The sequence below is a fragment of the Pelophylax lessonae genome (genome assembly GCF_965119305.1).
Source record: "Pelophylax lessonae genome assembly, chromosome: 4".
In the NCBI taxonomy this organism is placed as follows: domain Eukaryota; kingdom Metazoa; phylum Chordata; class Amphibia; order Anura; family Ranidae; genus Pelophylax; species Pelophylax lessonae.
In genome coordinates, this window is record NC_138771.1 from 44,003,430 (window position 1) to 44,025,208 (window position 21,779).

Here is a 21,779-nt window from a genome sequence, read left to right on the forward strand (position 1 = left end):
CTTCGTTTGCAGGTAAGTGTCACATAATATGCTAGTATGCATTATGCATTACCTTTGCAGGTAATCAAAAAAGAAAAAAATTTCCAGACTTTACTTCTTCTTTAACCACTTGCCGATCGCCCCATGCAGATTTACTGCGGCAGGGCAACTCGGCTGCGAATAATCACGTAGATCTACGTGATTATGTGCACGCGGTTTTGGCGGCATGCGCGCGCACCGCCGGAGTTGCGTTCCCGCTGTGATTAGACACAGCGGGAGGAAGACACCGGCCTCCCGCAATCTTCGGCTAGACTGACAGGAGAGCCGTCAGGTATGTAAACAATGCAAGACGGCTCTCCTGTCAGTGAGGCAGGGAAAGATTGTGCGATTCAGCTAGACTTAATCACCGATCGCTCTGTGCCTCTGTTCAACCCACCCCATCCCACAGTTAGAAAGCACATCTAGGGAACACATTTAACCCCTTGATCACCCCCAGTGTTAACCCCTTCCCTGCCAGTGTCATTTATACAGTAACAGTGCATATTATTTAGCACTGGTCACTGTATTAATGTCACTGGTCCCCAAAAAGTGTCAGCTTTGTCCCCCGCAATGTCGCAGTCCTGATAAAAATCGCTGATCACCACCATTACTAATAAAAAAAAAATTAAAAAATGAAAAGTCCATAAATCTATCCCGTAGTTTGTACACGCTATAACTTTTGCTCAAACCAATTATTATACGCTTTTTGGGATTATTTTTTTTACCAAAATTATGTAGCAGAATGCAAATTGGCCTAAACTGATAAACAAAAATAGATTTTTTTAATTTTTTTATTGGGAATGTTTTATAGCAGAAAGTAGAAAATATTGGTGTTTTTCAAAATTGTCGCTCTTTTTTTGCTTATAGCGCAAAATCGAAAAACTGCACAGGTGATCAAATACAGAAAGCTCTATTCGCGGGAAAAAAAGGACATCAATTGTATTGGGGTATGGCGTCACACGACCGCGCAATTGTCAGTTAAAGCAACGCAGTGCCAAATTGCAAAAATGGCCTGGTCATTAAGGGGGTAAAACCTTCCGGGCTGAAGTGGTTAAATATTTCTTATGATACTTAGTGCCATCTAGTGGCCAAAAGCAGTATTTTTTCATTTTAAAATCAATGACAAAAACAATTGACCAGCACAGGAAATAGCCTAATAACATTTCTTTATTTGCCCCGTTTGCACAGAACGAGAGTACATGCAATTTCATTAGGTGAATTGCTATGTCATTATTTTTTTTTTTATAAATACATCCCTAAGTTATATTGGCAAATTTAGTAAAAAAAAAAAAAGTGTGTATTTATTCAAAGTTAAAAGTGTATGTAAACCCGCACCTTGTAAAACAACTGTAGAACTACTCCCATGGGAGCTGCTGGTTACGGATTCCCCTGGGTTACCCATAGAAACAACACAACAGTTTTTCAAAGTGCTTGGCTCAGTCAAGAAACAGTCTAGGGGTTTTGTTTTTTTGTTGTTTTATTGAGAACGTGGATAGGAGAAGGGATGAGTGGGATACTCCAACTTGAATAACTATGCACAATTTGCTGGGACGTTTAGATATAGCTGAATGCGGCAAGGCCGCTGCTTCACCTTGTCACTTGCAGTGAAGAAGAACTTAATGAACTGTATTACTCTGTGAATTGCTCTTCGGGCCCTACTTGACACCCCCTTTGTCCCTATTCTTTAGGGTTCTTCACGGCACCCCCTTTTACTGTAACTCTCTCTGTGTGAGCTGGCTCCCTGATGCCCTGACTTCATTGGAGTGGTCCCCATTCCTGGGGGCGACCCTTTGGCAAATCTCCTGGTACTCATGGACACTGTTTTTCCCGAGAGACTCTGCCAGCAGCTCCACCGTCAGCTCCAATGGATCCTCTGCAGCTCAGCTCCACACCTGGTTCACTAGACCGACCGCCTAAAACCACCTTCCTCACACACAGCAGGAGGAGAGACAGCCGTCAGCCTCTTCCTGGGACTCTGCTTCCCGCCAAAGACACCCTGTCACATGTTCCCCCAGCTTTTATGGGCAATCCCAGGATGCATTGTAAGAATGCCCTCCCATTGGGACTCCCACAAAAGCTAATATGTTATTGGCTGGGTTTCCTCCACTGTCCAACAAGCTCCCTCATTGGATGCAGTGAGGACACTCCCTCAGACCCAGTGAATCACATCTGGAGACATGTAACAGGCAACCTAATAGATCATGCTCCCCTGATAAGCAGAAGGAGTAATAAATGCATTTGCCTAGCACCTACCTATCTAGGAGGGTGCTACACAACAAATCCAGTTTAAAATAGAAATGAAAGACAAAAATGTGTTTATCAAAAAAACACAAAAAAAAAAAAAGCAAAACCCATTATGAACACTTCACCTCCCCCCTCTTTTTTTTTTCTTTTTAATAAGTGATCACATTTCCTCTGCTCTCAGCTGCATAGGAGCTGGGGGAAAAACTGCAGCACCCCTATCTTCCCTGTGAATGGCTTTGCGGTGGAGGGGGGGTCAGGACAAGTCTGATCATCAGAGGAGAGCAGGCTGAGTTCCCAGCACAGCTGGAAAACTGATCACAGTGGGGGTTATTTACTAAAACTGCATGGTGCAAAATCTGGTGCAGCTTGGCATAGAAACCAATCAGTTTCCAGGTTTTATTGTCAAAGCTTAATTGAAGAAGCTGAAGTTAGAAGCTGATTGGCTACCATGCACCGCTGCACGAGTACACCAATTTAACCTCTTTGTGCCGAGTGCATGCAGGTATGCGGCCTCTCAGCGGCCGGGCCTTGGTGCCAAGAGGCTGCATATTTGTGTGCAATAGCACCGATAGAGCTGTATCGATAGCATGCTTCCTGCACACTCCTGGCACAGTTACCGACGGCCAATGGAAAGCTCCCATTCGCTACGGCTGTCTCCTACTTTCAAAGACAAGGGGGGACGCAAAGCCTGGTTTCTATTACAGGAAGCGGAGCCAATTATGTCAGAAGAATCAAGCCTACATCTTAGAGGCTTATTTCCCTGGAGTCCAGAATATTCTAACTTACTTTCTTTCCAAAGTCCAGTTGGACAACAAGGGATGTGGAAGTTTTTCAGGCTCAGATGCCCTAATGGATCATTGGTAAGTAAGCGGGTCCTGTGCATTTCTTCAAGTCCTGGTCATCCTAGGGTTTCTACAAAAACCCTGAACAGAAATTGTGGAGGTAGTGGCAGTGATGCCTTATTGGCCAATTAGGTCATGGTTCCCCTTGCTAGCACTTTTAAGCTACCAGAACCCAGTGCCCCTTCTCATCAGGCCAGACTTTCTGTCACTGGGTGCATTTCTACATCCATGTCCAGCCAGAGTTGTATAAAGTACTCAAAACCCATACTTGAGTAAAAGTACAAGTGCTCAATCAAAAAGTGACTTGAGTAGTAGTACTAAAGTATTCAACATTTTTTGTACTAAATTACTGAAAGTAGTTTTTTTTTTTTAAATTTTGCTACTCAAGTACTGAAAGTAAAAGTACAAGTACTGTGTTAGGTAGTAGTTATAGAAAGAAGTCAAAAGTTTGAACATTATATTGTTTTTTATTATTTCAAATGCAGCTTTTATTTATACATACAGTAGCATTTATTTTCGTATGCACTGATAATACGCATGTTTTCAGCTTCATGAAACCTGCCATCTACTGTTCTGGCAGTGGTCATTTTTATAATTGTAACGAGTAACTATGCAGCACAAAAAAAAAATATTGGAGTAGAAGTATTGAAATCATCGAAAAAATGTAGTGAAGTAAAAGTGGAAGTAGGAGAAAAAAATTCTACTCTAGGAAAGTACAGATACCGCCTTTCGGTACTTAAGTACAGTAGTGAAGTAGTTCTACTTAGTTACTATACATCTCTGTGTCCAGCACGATTACATCTGACGGACAGGTTCTTGAGATTGGAGTCCCTCGGCTGCTCCCCTAGATATATTTCTCTCTCTCTTGAATGCTAGGAGAGTGAACACAAACAAAGTTTATGGGAGAATCTGGTCAAAGTCTGTGCAATACATGTCTGCTACTGACAGATCATGTACTGATCTAGAAATTCTCAATATTCTGGGCTTCCTCCAGTCTGATTTAGATCTGGCTCTATCGATCAGCTCCTTCAGAGTACAAGTGTCAGCTTTATCGGCCTTCACAGGTGTTTCCAGGTCTAGGCATCTTTTCCTGTCCAACAATTTAAGGGAGCAATTAGGTTCAGACCTCAGAGTAAGCGGAGGTTTTCCGAATGGAATCTTCCTCTTGTTCTCAACTCCCTCTCAGGAATTGGAGCGGAGTGTTCTATGGCTGTCTCCATTAAAGGCCTCTCTGTCATGTTCACCTTTCTACTGGCTATCACGTCGGCATAAAAAGCCTCAGAAATTGATTCACTGGTCATGGAGAACTTTTCTTATTGTTCTTCCATTTTGAGTTGTGCTTTTACCTATGCTTTACTCATTTCCCAAGGGTACATCAGTCTTTCATGGGAACCAAGAAATTGTTCTGCCAAACTCTGGAGTACTAACTTGCGTCCTTGAGACATGGGAGAGGTCGTCCTGTGGTTTAATTGGTTAAAGCGCATGTCTAGTAAACAGGGAATCCTGAGTTTGACTCTAAGCAGTGCCTTCCTTTGGTTCTAGGAATCTCTCAGATATTGTGAAGTTATATCTACAAGCTAGAGCTTCCTTTGGGCTTTAGAACACTTGTGCATTCTTTTTGCCGGAAAGGACAAAGGGAAATGTGCCTCATCTATGACGATCGTGGCATGTATTGTCTAGGCCATCCGACAGGCTCACATTGCCGAGGGCATGGCTCCTTTGGGGATGGTGACCGTTCACTCAACCAGGAGTGTGTCCACATCCTGGAGGGCTTTGCAGCATGTGGTTCCCAATGTAATCGGTAGGGCGGCCTTGTGTCCCCGATAAATACATTTATGGCTCATTATTGTGTAGAGTCGGCCTCTTTATCTTCTGTTAATCTTTGGTTTATAAATCCTGTCGGATGACAGTGTCAATTAAACCCTTTTCTTTGGTTCTGCAATTGCCCACCCAGGTGTGTATGGTGAGTTATTTTCCATATGTATGCTGCCATGGAGTCTGTCAGGAAAATGGAAAATGTCCTATTAAATACTTTCCGTAATTTTCCTTTTCTGATGGACTCCATGGCAGCAGGAGTTCCCTCCCAGAGTCATGAGTAGGCTAGTTACGGCTCAGAGCAAAGATTCATGGGAGTGGTGTCCTATAAGGGAGGAGTGGAGGCGGGGTTAACCCATATGTATGCTGCCATGGAGTCCATCAGGAAAGGAAAGTTACGGTAAATATTTGATAGGAAATTTCCCATTATCATAGTGTTATATTTTAACTGGTTGCCGACCGCCGCAAGTACATATACTGCAGGCGGTCAGCCCCGGCCAGGCAAAGTGACGTACCAGTACGTCACTAGCCTGTCACTAGCTTGTGAGCCAATAGCGGGAGAGCGACCACCCCGGCTCGTTCCCTAACAATTCAGTGCATGTGATCGGCGGACCCGATGTCCGCCGGTCACTCGCGATCGTTCGCCGTGAAGGCAGAAAGGCAGGCGGCTGATGTAAACAAAGCCGCCTGTCATTCTCCCCTGTGTAAAAATGGAGATCATACGGTTCTACTATGTAGGACCGTTGATCTCTGTTCTTACACCAGTAGCCATGTCCAATCACAGTTAGAAGCACGCCCCTAGGCACATACTTAACCCCTCCTTCCCCAATAAAGTTAACCCCTTCCCTGTCAGTGTCATTTTTACAGTAACAGTGCATATTTATAGCACTGATTACTGTAGTAATGTCACTGGTACCCCCAAAAGTGTCAAAAATGTCAGTCAAGGGTCCGATCTGTCCGCCGCAATGTCGCAGTCCCGCAAAAAAAATCGCAGATCGCCGCCATTACTCGTTAAAAAAAAAAAAACAACACAAATGACAAAAATCTTTCCCTTAGTTAGTAAACGCAATAACTTTTGCGCAAACCAAACAAAATATGCTTATTGTGATTTTTTTTACCAAACATAGGTAGCAGAAAACAAATTGGCCAAAAATGTAAAAAAAATTTGATTTTTACATTTTTTTGGGGGGGAATTTCATATAAAAAAATGTGAAAAATATTGTTATTTTTGCTAAATTGTCGCTCTTTTTTTGATTATAGCGCATGATCGAAAAATCGCACAGGTAATCAAATACCACCAAAAGAAAGCTCTGTTTGTGGGAAAAAAATGATGTCAAATTTGTTTAGGTACGGCTTCGCACGACTGCGCAATTGTCCGTTAAAGTCACGCAGTGCCGAATCGCAAAATACCCCCTGGTCAGGAAGGGGGTAAAATCTTCTGGGGCTTAAGTGGTTAATGTAGCTGCTGTCAGCTGCAGTTGAACTCATGAAAGTCAATGATAGACTTCTCGGGAACATCCTGAGAACCTAAATAGTGTATATGAGTTCATTTTGTAAGAGTCCGGGTCTTTATTAAAATAGGATAAACAGTACATATTGTTCCTGTCACTGTACTATTAGCTCATTCACCAACATTATAGAGGCACATTTAGTATTTTTTACATATTTTATTTTATTTCTTATGCTCAGACCTACTAAATAACATTTAAATATGTTTTTTTTTTTCTTTATTTTAGTTGGGTAAATATTAAAGTGATGCTAAATTCTATTTAAAGTGTTACTAAACCCACAACAGTAGGGTGGTTGTTATACTCACTGTGGAACCAAAGGGGTTAATCTCCTGCATTGTGTAAAAATGCTTTCTGATCCTGCCTTCTCTGATCCTCCCCTTCTTCCACTATCCCCAATCCATCTCTTGATAGAACAGGATCTTGTAGGCACTCTGCACATGCTCAGTTTGGTGTGCATTGCTAGAGACTTTTTTTCTTGGGAGGGTGCATTGACCAGCACTGTCCAGACAGAGGGCCAGGGGTCATGTAGCCTCATAGGACAGTCAGAGTAGAATGAAAACTCCTACTACAAGCTTTAACCAGTGCTCAGCCAGACACAGGACTGCTATATTCTGCTGATGAGAAAATATATTTAGCAATTTATATTTTTGTATGTTTGACTCCAAAAAAATCACAGCTGACTCCAAATCTCAACATTGTTTTTTTTTTTCTTTGCTGCTGTTATCCATCAGAGGGGTGGCTACATTTGTTTTGTGTGGTCCCACTATGTAAAAATGTAGCCACCCTTTTTCTCACTTATGAATTGGACTAGGGACTATGGGATTTGTAATGAGCATAGAGCAGTGCATATGACTGTAACTAACATGCGCTGCCCATTCCAAACAAAGGGAAGTGAGGGGAACAGGATATTGGGAATTCAAGGAGGACATTACAGGGAGGCAGAAAAACACATTGTGAAAGAAATTTTAAACTCTACATGCATTTCATGTTGTATGCTTTGTCTACTGCAGCCAACATCCTTGTCCTCCACAGTGTTCCAGTAAATAGATTTTGGAGTAAATTCAGAAAATGTTACATTGGGGTTACATCTTCAACACATGTTGGAAAAGGATGGATATACAGTGCCTTGCAAAAGTATTCGGCCCCCTTGAACTTTGCGACCTTTTGCCACATTTCAGGCTTCAAACATAAAGATATAAAACTGTAATTTTTTGTGAAGAATCAACAACAAGTGGGACACAATCATGAAGTGGAACAAAATTTATTGGATATTTCAAACTTTTTTAACAAATAAAAAACTGAAAAATTGGGCGTGCAAAATTATTCAGCCCCCTTAACCACTTTGACACTGAGTACCGTAGTACTACTGCGGCGAAGTGGCTCGTTATCGTCTGATGACGTAGATCTACGTCGTCAGACACTCCCCCTTGTGGTATTCAGTCACAGCGGGCGCCGGGCCAGGGGAGGAGCAGCGGCGATCGCCGCTGCTCTGCCCCGATCGTCGGGGATCTAGTGTGGAGATCCGCTCGCCTGTGTAAACACAAGCGGGCGGATCTCCCAAGTGACAGGGAGTGACAGATCGGAGTGTTCAGCATAGCTAAAGCCTGGATCTGTCCCTGGCTCACACAGTCACCTCCCCCCCACACCTCAGTAAGCACCAGGCATACATTAACCCCTCCCTCTCCAATAAAATTAACCCCTTCCCTGCCAGTGTCATTTTTACAGGAACAGTGCATATATATAGCACTGATTACTGCAGTAATTTCACTGGTACCCCCAAGAGTGTCAAAAATGTCAGTCAAGGGTCCGATCTGTCCGCCGCAATGTCGCAGTCCCGCAAAAAAAATCGCAGATCGCCGCCATTACGCGTTAAAAAAAAAAAACACCAAAAATGACAGAAATCTTTCCCTTTGTTAGTAAACGCAATAACTTTTGCGCAAACCAATCAAAATACGCTTATTGTGAATTTTTTTTACCAAACATAGGTAGCAGAAAACAAATTGGCCAAAAATTAAAACAAATTTTGATTTTTACATTTTTTGGGGGGGAATTTCATATAAAAAAATGTGAAAAATATTGTTATTTTTTCAAAATTTACGCACTTTTTTGTTTATAGCGCAAAAAGTAAAAATCGCACAGGTGATCAAATACCACCAAAAGAAAGATCTGTTTGTGGGAAAAAAAGGACGTAAATTTCGTTTGGATATGGCAATGCACGACCGCGCAATTGTCAGTTAAAGTCGCACAGCGCCGAATCGCAAAAAGTGGCCCAGACGTAAGACAGCAAAATGCTCTAGTGGTAAAGTGGTTAAGGTAATACTTTGTAGCGCCACCTTTTGCTGCGATTAAAGCTGTAAGTCGCTTGGGGTATGTCTCTATCAGTTTTGCACATAGAAAGACTGAAATTTTTGCCCATTCCTCCTTGCAAAACAGCTCGAGCTCAGTGAGGTTGGATGGAGAGCGTTTGTGAACAGCAGTTTTCAGTTCTTTCCACAGATTCTCGATTGGATTCTGGTCTGGACTATGACTTGGCCATTCTAACACCTGGATATGTTTATTTGTGAACCATTCCATTGTAGATTTTGCTTTATGTTTTGGATCATTGTCTTGTTGGAAGACAAATCTCCGTCCCAGTCTCAGGTCTTTTGCAGACTCCATCAGGTTTTCTTCCAGAATGGTCCTGTATTTGGCTCCATCCATCTTCCCATCAATTTTAACCATCTTCCCTGTCCCTGCTAAAGAAAAGCAGGCCTAAACCATGATGCTGCCACCACCATGTTTGACAGTGGGGATGGTGTGTTCGATTTTGGTATAATCTGACCAGAGCACCTTCTTCCACATGTTTGGTGTGTCTCCCAGGTGGCTTGTGGCAAACTTTAAACTACACTTTTTATGGATATCTTTAAGAAATGGCTTTCTTCTTGCCGCTCTTCCATAAAGGCCAGATTTGTGCAGTATACGACTGATTGTTGTCCTATGGACAGAGTCTCCCACCTCAGCTGTAGATCTCTGCAGTTCATCCAGAGTGATCATGGGCCTCTTGGCTGCATCTCTGATCAGTCTTCTCCTTGTATGAGCTGAAAGTTTAGAGGGACGGCCAGGTCTTCGTAGATTTGCAGTGTTCTGATACTCCTTCCATTTCAATATTATCGCTTGCACAGTGCTCCTTGGGATGTTTAAAGCTTGGGAAATCTTTTTGTATCCAAATCCGGCTTTAAACTTCTTCACAACAGTATCTCGGACCTGCCTGGTGTGTTCCTTGTTCTTCATGATGCTCTCTGCGCTTTAAACGGACCTCTGAGACTATCACAGTGCAGGTGCATTTATACGGAGACTTGATTACACACAGGTGGATTCTATTTATCATCATTAGTCATTTAGGTCAACATTGGATCATTCAGAGATCCTCACTGAACTTCTGGAGAGAGTTTGCTGCACTGAAAGTAAAGGGGCTGAATAATTTTGCACGCCCAATTTTTCAGTTTTTTATTTGTTAACAAAGTTTGAAATATCCAATAAATTTCGTTCCACTTCATGATTGTGTCCCACTTATTGTTGATTCTTCACAAAAAATTACAGTTTTATATCTTTATGTTTGAAGCCTGAAATGTGGCAAAAGGTCGAAAAGTTTAAGGGGGCCGAATACTTTCGCAAGGCACTGTATTGCATAGAGCCATTGTGGGGTTTAATACAAAAATAAATCCTGTAGGGATTTTCATGTGTACGTGTACGGATCAACTCCAGTAAACCCAACCCCATATGGTTTGCCATGTTTCAATAGAACGTTCGAAGCTTAAGTAATGTTCTCTTTTGGTCATGTATGGGTGTTTTGGGAAAAGGTTGTTGGGTAGGTTTACCAGGGCTTTGTAGATTTCTGAAATGTAGTCTTTTTCTGGTTGGACCCTCTTTACAAATTATTTTAAATTATGTAGACAGGGAGAAGACAGGGTGTGGTTATAATGGCATATTTGCAGATACACATGTTGCAGGCCTGGTTTGCCACCACCTCCTACCAAGCTGGCCAAGGGTACCTTTCTTCTTTATAAGATAGGCTAAGCACACACCTGCATAGTAGAAACCCCACCATCTTGTTTCTCACATTCATCTGGCCTGAGGCCCACCTTCATCTTGTTACACACATGCTTCTGGCCTGAGGTCCATCCCCAGAAATAAATGTCCAGCTAAACAGAATTCTAACGATTTTACTGAAGTAACGAATTGTTCTGTACATGTCACTCTTCCTTTTTGTAACACCATGTTCAGCAACACAGATCACCACAAGATAGGAACATATGAGCACAGCACCTGAGGTTTTCTTCCACTTTCTCAATGTAGGTCCCCTAAAAGTACTGTATAATCTCCTCCAAAACCTCCTATGGCCCACCCCAAAGGGTACTGTCTCCCAGACTACAGGCTTATGTAGCGTATTTCAGGGGTAGACTTTTTTCTTTACTCCGTCAGCCTAAGACTCAGTGGTGGAACTACTAGGTCACACTTGTGACTGGGCTCTGGCATTCTGCCACATTGTTGGGATGCCAAGATGGCCGGAAGGGGGCCCACTGCAGTACATGTGAAAGGGTCCCACTGCGGGACTGTAATAAAAGGCCCCACAATGGGAGTAAATGGCCCTGGGATCAGTAGGAAGGGCCTCTGGCCTGGAGGGAAGGACCCCGGGCTCAAATGGAAGGGTCCTAGGACCAGGGACTTATAAAAGGGCCCAGGGACTGATGAAAAGGGCCCTGGGACCCATGCAAAGGGCCCCGGAACCAGTGTGAAAGGACCTGGGACCAGAGGCAAGTGCCCCATGTAGCAAAGGCACCAGGACGGATGGAAAAGGTCCCAAGATCAGAGCAGGGTAGGAGGTTAAACTGTTTGCCTACTCCACGCATGCCATCGTCGCTAATTTCAACATTGTCCCTGAGGCAAGTTGAAATCAGAAACCAAAATGTTTTACTGTTTTAGATATTGAAAACATGTATCAATGCCATGCTTTTATGAAGGGGGTGGCGGGGGGTCTGGGGTCTGCGGGGGCCTTCATGGTTTCTTGCACCGGGGATCTGAAGTTACACCTCTGATAAGAGTCTTCCCTTACCAGATTTTATGATGGCAAAGTACTCCATTGACCAGCACCCCCAAGAGGAGGGACCACACTAAAAGGAGTACTAACCCCTGCTTACACACATGTAATGCATTCTTAGGAATGCGGTATCTTTCCAAAAGTTGGGAAAGAGACAGCAGTCTCTTATGCCTTTTGTTAACCACCCAGCCAAGTTTGAATGTAAAGCATTAATTCCATTGCTAAATCATATTAAGTTAAAGCAGAACTCCAGCTTTCCCTCCCCAAAACAACAGATGCATTGTGCATGTAAATAAATCACAACCCCCGCTGCAAGAAGCAAGTTTGTGTGTTTGTGATGTCACTCCTCCTGGCTGAATTTCAAATTTCTCTGACTTCCTGTTTCCTTCCTTTATCAGTCCTGATACTACATGTCCTGTCATGCTTTGAGCCTCTATAGCAGTGATGGGGAACCTTGGCACCCCAGATGTTTTGGTACTACATTTCCCATGATGCTCCTGCACTCTGCAGTGCAGTTGAGCATGATGGGAAATGTAGTTCAAAAACATCTGGGGTGCCAAGGTTTGCCATCACTGCTCTATAGTTTCAAGGCAGGCTATGGGAGTCACTTGTAGCAGTTCTGGAAGTTGAAGTGGGTGGGTCCGAATGCAGATCACTCTTCAGTCTGCAAAGCAGGTGTAAATGTGTCATTCCTGTCTTGAAGCATGTCAATTAATAATGGTTTACTGCAAGACTACAGAGGAAGGGCTATGGGGGGTTATTATCAGTGGTGGGATTCAAAAATTTTAGTAACCAGTTCCAACTTTCCCAGCAGAATGACCAGCGTGCCCCCTTTTAATGCACAGTGATCAGCGTGCCCCTTTTTAAAGCACAGTGACCAGCGTGCCCCCATTCAATGCAGAGAGACCAGCGTGCCCCCTTTCAATGCACAGTGACCACAGCATTGCCCCCAATCATTGCAGAGTGCCAGCCACAGCATTGCCCCCAATCATTGCAGAGTGCCAGCCACAGCATTGCCCCCAATCATTGCAGAGTGCCACAGCATTGCCCCCAATCATTGCAGAGTTCCACAGCATTGCCCCCAATCATTGCAGAGTGCCAGCCACAGCATTGCCCCTAATGATTGCAAAATGCCAGCCACAACATTGCCCCAAATGATTGCAGAGTGCCAGCCACAGCATTGCCCCAATGATTGCAGAGTGCCAGCCACAGCATTGCCCCCAATGATTGCAGAGTGCCAGCCACAGCATTGCCCCCAATGATTGCAGAGTGCCAGCCACAGCATTGCCCCTAATGATTGCAGAGTGCCAGCCACAGCATTGACCCCAATGATTGCAGAGTGCCAGCCACAGCATTGACCCCAATGATTGCAGAGTGCCAGCTTACCTATAGGTAGAACCAAACCAGGGAAATTGACTTCCTCTTTAACCCGGGTAGGGTTGAATTATAATTGTGATTCATTCCTGTCCAGCAGCAGCAGCACAGCTAACTATCAGAACAGGTTGTATACTGTATGAAGGGGTTTCCTTTTGAGTGTTGCTGTGATCTGTGAGGTGGGACTTGGGAGGTTTGGTGTGACTGGGTGGGATTGAATGCAAATTAGGATGTATTCAATCCCACCCACCATCAGAGCTCTGAAGGAAGTTACATCATTTTCAGCCTCTGAAAGACTACAGAGGGGTGTGTTCTAGGCTAGAGATGAAGCAGGAAGTGGCTGTAAAACCCTCAGTCTTCATGCAGACTATACAAAGTGTCACATGGTACAAAGCCTCAACTCTTCCTGTAGGTGTGACTGGATGGGATTGAATGCTAATTAGGATGTATTCCATCCCACCCACTATCAGCCCTCTGAAGGAAGTTACATCATTTTCAGACTCTAAAAGACTATAGAGGGGTGTGTTCCAGGCTAGAGATGAAGAAGGAAGTGGCTGTAAGAAGGGGTTTCCTTTTGAGTGTTGCTGTGATCTGTGAGGTGGGACTTGGGAGGTTTGGTGTGACTGGGTGGGATTGAATGCAAATTAGGATGTATTCAATCCCACCCACCATCAGAGCTCTGAAGGAAGTTACATCATTTTCAGCCTCTGAAAGACTACAGAGGGGTGTGTTCTAGGCTAGAGATGAAGCAGGAAGTGGCTGTAAAACCCTCAGTCTTCATGCAGACTATACAAAGTGTCACATGGTACAAAGCCTCAACTCTTCCTGTAGGTGTGACTGGATGGGATTGAATGCTAATTAGGATGTATTCCATCCCACCCACTATCAGCCCTCTGAAGGAAGTTACATCATTTTCAGACTCTAAAAGACTATAGAGGGGTGTGTTCCAGGCTAGAGATGAAGAAGGAAGTGGCTGTAAGGCCCTCAGTCTTCATCCAGGCAATACAGAGTGTCACATGGTACAAAGCCTCAACTCTACTGTAGGTGTGACTGGGTGGGATTGAATGCTAATTAGGATGTATTCCATCCCACCCACTATCAGAGCTCTGAAGGAAGTCACATCATTTTCAGACTCTAAAAGACTATAGAGGGGTGTGTTCCAGGCTAGAGATGAAGAAGGAAGTGGCTGTAAGGCCCTCAGTCTTCATCCAGGCAATACAGAGTGTCACATGGCACAAAGCCTCAACTCTTCCTGTAGTCATGACTGGCTGGGATTGAATGCTAATTAGGATGTATTCCATCCCACCCACTATCAGCGCTCTGAAGGAAGTTACATCATTTTCAGCCTCTGAAAGACTACAGAGGGTGTGTTCTAGGCTAGAGATGAAGCAGGGAGTGGCTGCAAGGCCCTCAGACTTTGTGCAGACTATACAGAGTGTCACATGGTACAAAGCCTCAACTCTTCCTGTAGGTGTGACTGGATGGGATTGAATGCTAATTAGGATGTATTCCACCCCACCCACTATCAGAGCTCTGAAGGAAGTTACATAATTTTCAGACTCTAAAAGACTACAGAGGGGTGTGTTCCAGGCTAGAGATGAAGAAGGAAGTGGCTGTAAGGCCCTCAGTCTTCATCCAGGCAATACAGAGTGTCACATGGTACAAAGCCTCAACTCTTCCTGTAGGTGTGACTGAATGGGATTGAATGCTAATTAGGATGTATTCCATCCCACCCACTATCAGCCCTCTGAAGGAAGTTACATCATTTTCAGCCTCTGAAAGACTACAGAGGGGTGTGTTCTAGGCTAGAGATGAAGCAGGGAGTGGCTGCAAGGCCCTCAGACTTCATGCAGACTATACAGAGTGTCACATGGTACAAAGCCTTATCTCTTCCTGTAGGTGTGACTGGATGGGATTGAATGCTAATTAGGATGTATTCCATCCCACCCACTATCAGAGCTCTGAAGGAAGTTACATAATTTTCAGACTCTAAAATACTATAGAGGGGTGTGTTCCAGGCTAGAGATGAAGAAGGAAGTGTCTGTAAGGCCCTCAGTCTTCATCCAGGCAATACAGAGTGTCACATGGTACAAAGCCTCAACTCTTCCTGTAGGTGTGACTGGATGGGATTGAATGCTAATTAGGATGTATTCCACCCCACCCACTATCAGAGCTCTGAAGGAAGTTACATCATTTTCAGACATTAAAAGACTACAGAGGGGTGTTTTCCAGGCTAGAGATGAAGAAGGAAGTGCCTGTAAGGCCCTCAGGCATCATCCAGGCAGGTATGGTCTATGCTGGGACTGATCATTCCATTCAGTTCTAGTGAAAAAAAAAGCTAGAGTTCAGCTTTAAAGGCTGTCAGTAATTGCTTGTGTGAGTTAAAATGAATTCAATGTGGTATAGTTATATAAGTCTGTGTTTTGCTTCCAATTATGTTTAGTCAAGGCCATAGCATATGTTAATTTGAATTCACCATTCATTTGAAAAGTGGATAATTACTAAAATCTGTCTTTTATAGAAAATGCCCAATTTTTACCCTGTGCTCGTTTGATTACTCTTTTCCGTCTTTGTATTCTCATAATATAACTTACTCCGTCTATTACTGGGAAACAAGTTGACTGTTTCCATTATGTCACACGACACAATGGAGTTCCAGCACTCCTTTCACCAACTGCTGAATTATTTCAGAATACACATTCCAGTGATACAAGGTGAAATGATGTACATATTGTACATTTTCTATTGAACATTGCCGCAGCAGAAATATAATCAGTGCTTTCTGTAAAGCAAGCTGCCAATGGCTCTGAGATCTACAAGAGTTAAAGCGGCATTGAGTTCTAAGGTGCACCTGCATGTAGTAAACACTGAGATGTGTAAAGAAATGGATTTTTGAACAGGCAATATAAAATCGATTACTTGAAGTTATAAAAAGGAATCATCGGAAAAACATTTAATCATCTCTTTTTTTTCCCAGAAAATGGCGCTGCAGGTCCCATAACGTAAATATAATGTGTCTATTTTCTTCTCGTGACAGAACTCTGCGGAGAAAGATGTAACCCTGAATATCCTGAGCGTATTAAGTGAATTGCTGTCTGCTGGTAAGTGACCATATTACATTAGTATTTTATTGCAGGCGATGTTCTTGGAAATGATAGGGCTGTAAAAAGGCATTGCTTTCTCTGTGAACGACTACACCAAGTATTCTATGGATAATGAGACCAATATATGTCTTTTTCCATCCTGACATAAAAGATGTACTCTGACTGAGGACCATGGAGAGGAAAAGCATAGGGTACTTATAATGGGGCTGACCCTACCAGGGCATTTCAACCATAGTTTCCTAATCGATTTTAACTCAATAGCACAAAAAAGGCTGTTAAATAACGCATTAAATGTGGAAGTTATTCACATGGTATTGCTTCTTTACTTTTAGTATAATGCCCATTTTTTTTTTTTTTTTACATTTGGATAGAGTGGAGAGGGGTCAGGACACCCAGGGCTTTTTTGATGACACCTCCAGCACTAAATATATGTAATGGCAAGGAGTGCTGGGGTGTGCTGGATGGTCTATTGATGGTAGCTGCTGGGGGATCTATTGTTACTTGGGTGATCTATCATTGCCGGGGGTTTAATTTTGCTGGTGGGGATTCTATTGTTGCTTAGAGGAGGCCTTATGTTGCAGGGGGTCATTTGTTGCTGAGAGGGGTCTACAATTGAGGGAGGGATCTTTTGTTGCTGACTGCTGGAGGGTCTATTGATGCTGGTTGCAGGAAGGATTATCCTTGGTGGCGAAGGTCTCTTGTTATTGGAGTTGATCTATTGTTGCCAGGGGGATCTATCTTTGCAGGGGGTCTATTGTTGCTGGTCGGGAATCTGTTGTTGCTTAGGGGGAGGCCTTATGTTGCAGGGGGTCAATTGTTGCTGAGAGGGGTCTACAATTGAGGGAGGGATCTTTTGTTGCTGGCTGCTGGAGGGTCTATTGATGCTGGTTGCAGGAAGGATTATCCTTGCTGTCGAAGGTCTCTTGTTATTGGAGTTGATCTATTGTTGCCAGGGGGATCTATCTTTGCAGGGGGGTCTATTGTTGCTGGTTGGGAATCTGTTGTTGCTTAGGGGGAGTTCTTATGTTTCAGGGGGGTCAATTGTTGATGGGAGGGGCATACAATTGAAGGAAGAATCTTTTGTTGCTGGCTGCTAGAGGGTCTATTGATGCTGGTTGCTAGAAGGTCTATCAATGCTGGTGGGGGTCTGTTGTTACTGGGGTCGATCTATTGTTGCTGGGGAGATATTCTTTTGCAAGTGTGTTTTGTTGCTGGTCGGGGGTCTTGTTTCTGGCTGCGGGGGATCTGTTTTACTGCTTTTCTTGTTAACATTACCAATTTCCATCAAATACTTAGGACCGTAAAATCATACTTGGTTCTGTATTTTCTAAAGTGGGCAGCACTGGAAGGTGGGTATGGGGTCACATTAAGGGACAGTGCTCAGAGGTAGGTAGGGGGCGTAGACAAGAGGTGACTCTGAAGGGGGGAGTACCTGCACCTATTATCTGAGAAAAAAAGATTACCTGTCGGGTTTTCATTGCTGATTGAAAGTGAAAAAAATCACAAATTTTGGGTTGTCACCACATCAAGAATTGAGGGAAAATCTTCCAATTGGGATACAAGTTTGGTTTTTAAACAGGTTGTGTTAGCAAGGTATAGAAGTGTTTCATGTGCATATAAGGACATTTTTTTCCCTAGTGGACTTTATTACCCTTTACTGTGGCTGTATTCCTCATTTGGGGCTCTAGAGCCAACACAAACAGTCCTGGGGAGAGAAATAAACCCTGCCATATTTCCCTATGTAGGGAGAAAGGGTCAGAGCCAGTGCTATTGGTTCTTATCTGGGCCTTTGTGGTAGAGTAGAGAAAACTAAGCCACAATATAAACTTAGGACAGAATCCAAATTTGCGGAGGACAACCCAGAGGTAGTTCCACTCCACCAAGTCAAGTGCTTTTCCAGCGTCTAGGGAGACTACTATCACTGGGCTGCCAGAATTGGCCAGAACCATATGGCTAAACAATCTGCAAATATTAATAACTCTTCCACAACCCAGTATGATCCCAGAGTGGTCCACATGAACCAAAGCTGAAATAATGAGATTTAAGAAATTGCCTAAAACCTTCATTAGTATCTTGGCTTCAACTTTTAGCAATGATATTGGTTGGTATAAAGAGCATAGACCAGGTTTCTTGCCTGGTTTAAGTATCACTACCACTACATCCATCATAGATGCCAGTACAGAATCCTTGGTCAGCAATGGCAACATCATCGAGTGAAATTTTGGGGCTTTATCTTTAGAGTAGGAGACACCAGTTATGGTGACAACCATTGATTTTCTCACTTTGGAGGGATCTCCTTTCACTTCTTGTTTTGGCTATGGGACAGGAAGTAAAGAGAAATTTCCCCAATGGGACACAGAGGGCAAAACAAAGACAGAGGTAATAACCCTCCCATATCCAAAAAGATAAAAAACAAAAGATGTGCTTTTAGTTTTTATTCTACAGTGAACAATAATTTATAATCTTGTGTTGCACTCTGCCCTAGGCTAATTTTTTTTTATTTTTTTTGTTTGTCTCTGTTGCACTTAGTAGAGCAGTGATCTGTTTCCTAGGTCTTATCAGGTTTCCCTAAGCTCAATGGTTGATTACTCCTGCCTGTCTCTAGCTTACAGATAACAGAGTAGGAGGCTCAGCCACTAAAGTTATGAATATTTGTCTGCTCTCAGCCAATTCCTGGGAGGGGCACCCAGAAGGATGCTGATGGAGAAGATACATGTTTGGGGGGCTTGATCAGAGTGTTCTTGTCCTGGGACTGCTGTCCCTGGGATGCAGCCTGTGTACTGGGGAACTGATGTTGGGCCTCAATAGGTTGTTGGCTCAAGGTCTGAGAAAAACTGAATATAAAGATACCTGCTGGAGGGCATTACCTATGGTAGTTGACCTAAAGAGGAGTGTCACATGGAAGCTGGAATGGGTGACAGCTGTCCTCAGACTTTGTGATAAAGACTTTGATCTTGGACCCCAGGTGTTCATGTGCTTGGGAAAGTAAGTGCCAGGGGTTCCTGTAAGGGCTTGGATTGTTCGCTTAGAGACATTGATTAGCTGGCCATCCCTTTCAACCCCAGAAATGGCCGCATCTAGAGGATTCTGCCTAAAGTTTATCCTCCTAATACTTGTTTATGTTTTTGAAGTATCCTGTACCCTCTTCCCTCTCTCCTGTTTGAATTCTGCAATAAGTCCACCAAAAAGACATCTCCTAGACCGGGGCTCGACAAACCCCAGGCACCATGTCACATTGGAATTAGCAGCCTGGCGCCTGGGGTACACTGCGTAAGGTGTCTTGTCGCCGGACGCCCGAAGTCTCCTGCGAGGTGCGGGAGTCTCCCACATGCAGGAGTCTCCCGGATGTGGGCTGCGGCTCCCTGACACCCGCATGTGCCGCGCCCGCATGCGGGAGACTCCTGCACCTCGCAGGAGACTTGGGATGTCTGGTGACAGAACAGTGTCTGTTAGCTGTGACAGAATGGAGCCATGCTTCCTGTAAGGTTCCGGCTTCGTCCTGTCACAGGCGGAGTGATATCAAATGCTCTCCGACTATGAGAGGAGAGATACAGGAAGCATTGGCTCTGCATGCTTCCTCCAGCGCCGCTCCTCACACTCTCCGCCAGCATTACCATCCAGCAGTACCCACAGCAGTACCCACCAGCACTACCTGCCAGCAGTACCCACAGCAGTACCTGCCAGCAGTACCAGCCAGTAGTACCAGCCAGCATTACCCACAGCAGTACCCGCCAGCAGTACCGGCCATTAGTTCCCACTTCAGTACCTGCCAGCAGTATCCACTGAAGTACCCACAGCAGTACTAGCCAGCAGTACCCACAGCAGTACCAGCCAGCAGTACCCACAGCAGTACCCGTCAGCAGTACCCACCAGCAGTACCAGCCAGTAGCACCAGCCAACAGTACCCACCAGCAGTACCCCTCAGCAGTACCAGCCAACAGTACCCACAGCAGTACCTACAGCCATACCAGCCAGCAGTACTGCCAGCAGTAAATCACATGTGCTAGGGGTGCAACTAGCCCCCAGGACATAATTGTAAATATCCCAGCATGTGCAATGTTTATGACTCCTAGTGTTCCTTTAATATCTCTCAGAAGAAGAGAACAACGTACACACTGTTAGAGTGCAAGGAAACCAGACCACATGAAGATGCAAGTAAAATAAAGCAGTTTATTAGAGCAAAAACAATAAATGCACAGCAAGAGTGAGGAGCGCAATCAGGAACAGCCAGGGTAAAGTCCAGAAGCGGGTAGTCATCCAAGCCAGGATCGAGTCCAGGAGTGGGTAGTAGGTGTTGGGTCTTCTGAAGACTGCTAGCAGTAATGCACCATGGAGCACCAACACAAGGGCAAGGACTAGAACCCATCAGGTGATATATATATATAGTCAGGTGTGCAACACCATTACTGAGCAATGCCCAGGCAGCAGGCAAGTGATGATGCAAACAGTGTTTATAAGAGACAGCATTCTCCACATATCCAAGATGGCTGCCAACAGGAAGGCAAGGTAAGACCTTGATGCACACGGGTTGAATGCCGGTCAACATCAGCCGGTTTATTAAAAACTGGCTGCCATTGGGCTCGTGTGTATGGCAGCCAGTCCAACAGAAGCTGGCCATTTTGGTAAACTGGCTCCTAACTTTGACTGGCTCCTAGATTTCAAGCAAATTGTCAAGCCCTGTCCAAGACTAAGTCTGCAATTGTCACTGTGCTCGGAACTGTGTCTGGTCAAGTTGCCTCTGTTCTACTATGGGAGAACCTGTCTATTTCCAGCGGAGTGTGCTACATTAGTTTTAAGCCAATACAACATTTTTATGGTTCATTGCCAGGAACAAGCATGCTTCTTGTGAGGTCAGAATTGCTGATCTCTACTTTTCGTTTAAGAACCGTTACCCAAAAAGAACTGAAAATGTTGGATCCACTTTACAGTCAAACAGCTTTTTTGAGATAAGTTATTAATGACCAAAGGTGAGATCTTGCACCATTTTGGCCACTGAGTGAGCAACCTTGTAAGCACAGGCTAGTGCGTGTGACCTAGCCCTTACTGGGTGCTGCTAATGCTGTAACTACCCTTTGACTAATGATTCCCTACAAGACTGCTCATGGGGCCATTGGTGGACTGCTAACTTTTAAAAAAATATGAAGCACTGTGAGTACTGAATTTAGCATTTCTTTTTGCAATGCAGTTGACTACAGATAAATAAAAATCAAATATTTTCTCGTGTTTTAAATTATTGTTAAAAAATACTGTAGCAAGCCTGTTCTAGGTTTGAAAAAAAAAAAGTATTTCCTGAATATAATCTCTGATATCTTCTGTTATCTTCCCACCAAAGGAACACATCGCAGGATTCACTACATGATATCCAAGGGAGGAAGCGAGGCCTTACTTCAAACCCTGGTAAATCTAGCAAGATCAGAATCCATTGACTACAGCCTCCTTTTACCCCTTCTCCACTTGATGGTCAAGGTAGGCCAGAGAGGTACGGTATCTGTGGGATTTTTCATTTTTGGTCACCAAAGTATGAGCCTAATTTTTTTTTTTTATAGCAATCATGTTATAAAGAAATGACCAGAAATAACATGTTTACTTAGTATAATTATTCCTAAATAATTAGTTTTTGGCACATTATCAGGTAAATAAAAGTCAAAATATTATTTTTGTCTTTGTAGCCCACACCAGCATATTATACACATTTTTGAATAGAGAGGGTTTAATTTGACTGCAGATCTTGAAAACATTAACATAAAATAATACATTAAAACTTCAGCCAGGCAATGGCCATTATACTATATTT

At 43.7% G+C, this 21,779-nt stretch overlaps 1 protein-coding gene across 1 annotated transcript in view; it reads left to right on the forward strand.

The window, feature by feature from the left end:
- AGBL1 (AGBL carboxypeptidase 1) overlaps positions 1-21,779 on the forward strand; it is a gene marked incomplete at its 5' end in the record, with an annotated part of 1,093,821 nt that overhangs the window by 91,859 nt on the left and 980,183 nt on the right. The window contains 2 exons of the mRNA XM_082254318.1: positions 15,919-15,982; positions 21,318-21,464. Of these exons, the coding sequence (XP_082110444.1) occupies positions 15,919-15,982; positions 21,318-21,464 (211 nt within the window). The remainder of the gene's footprint in view (positions 1-15,918; positions 15,983-21,317; positions 21,465-21,779) is intronic.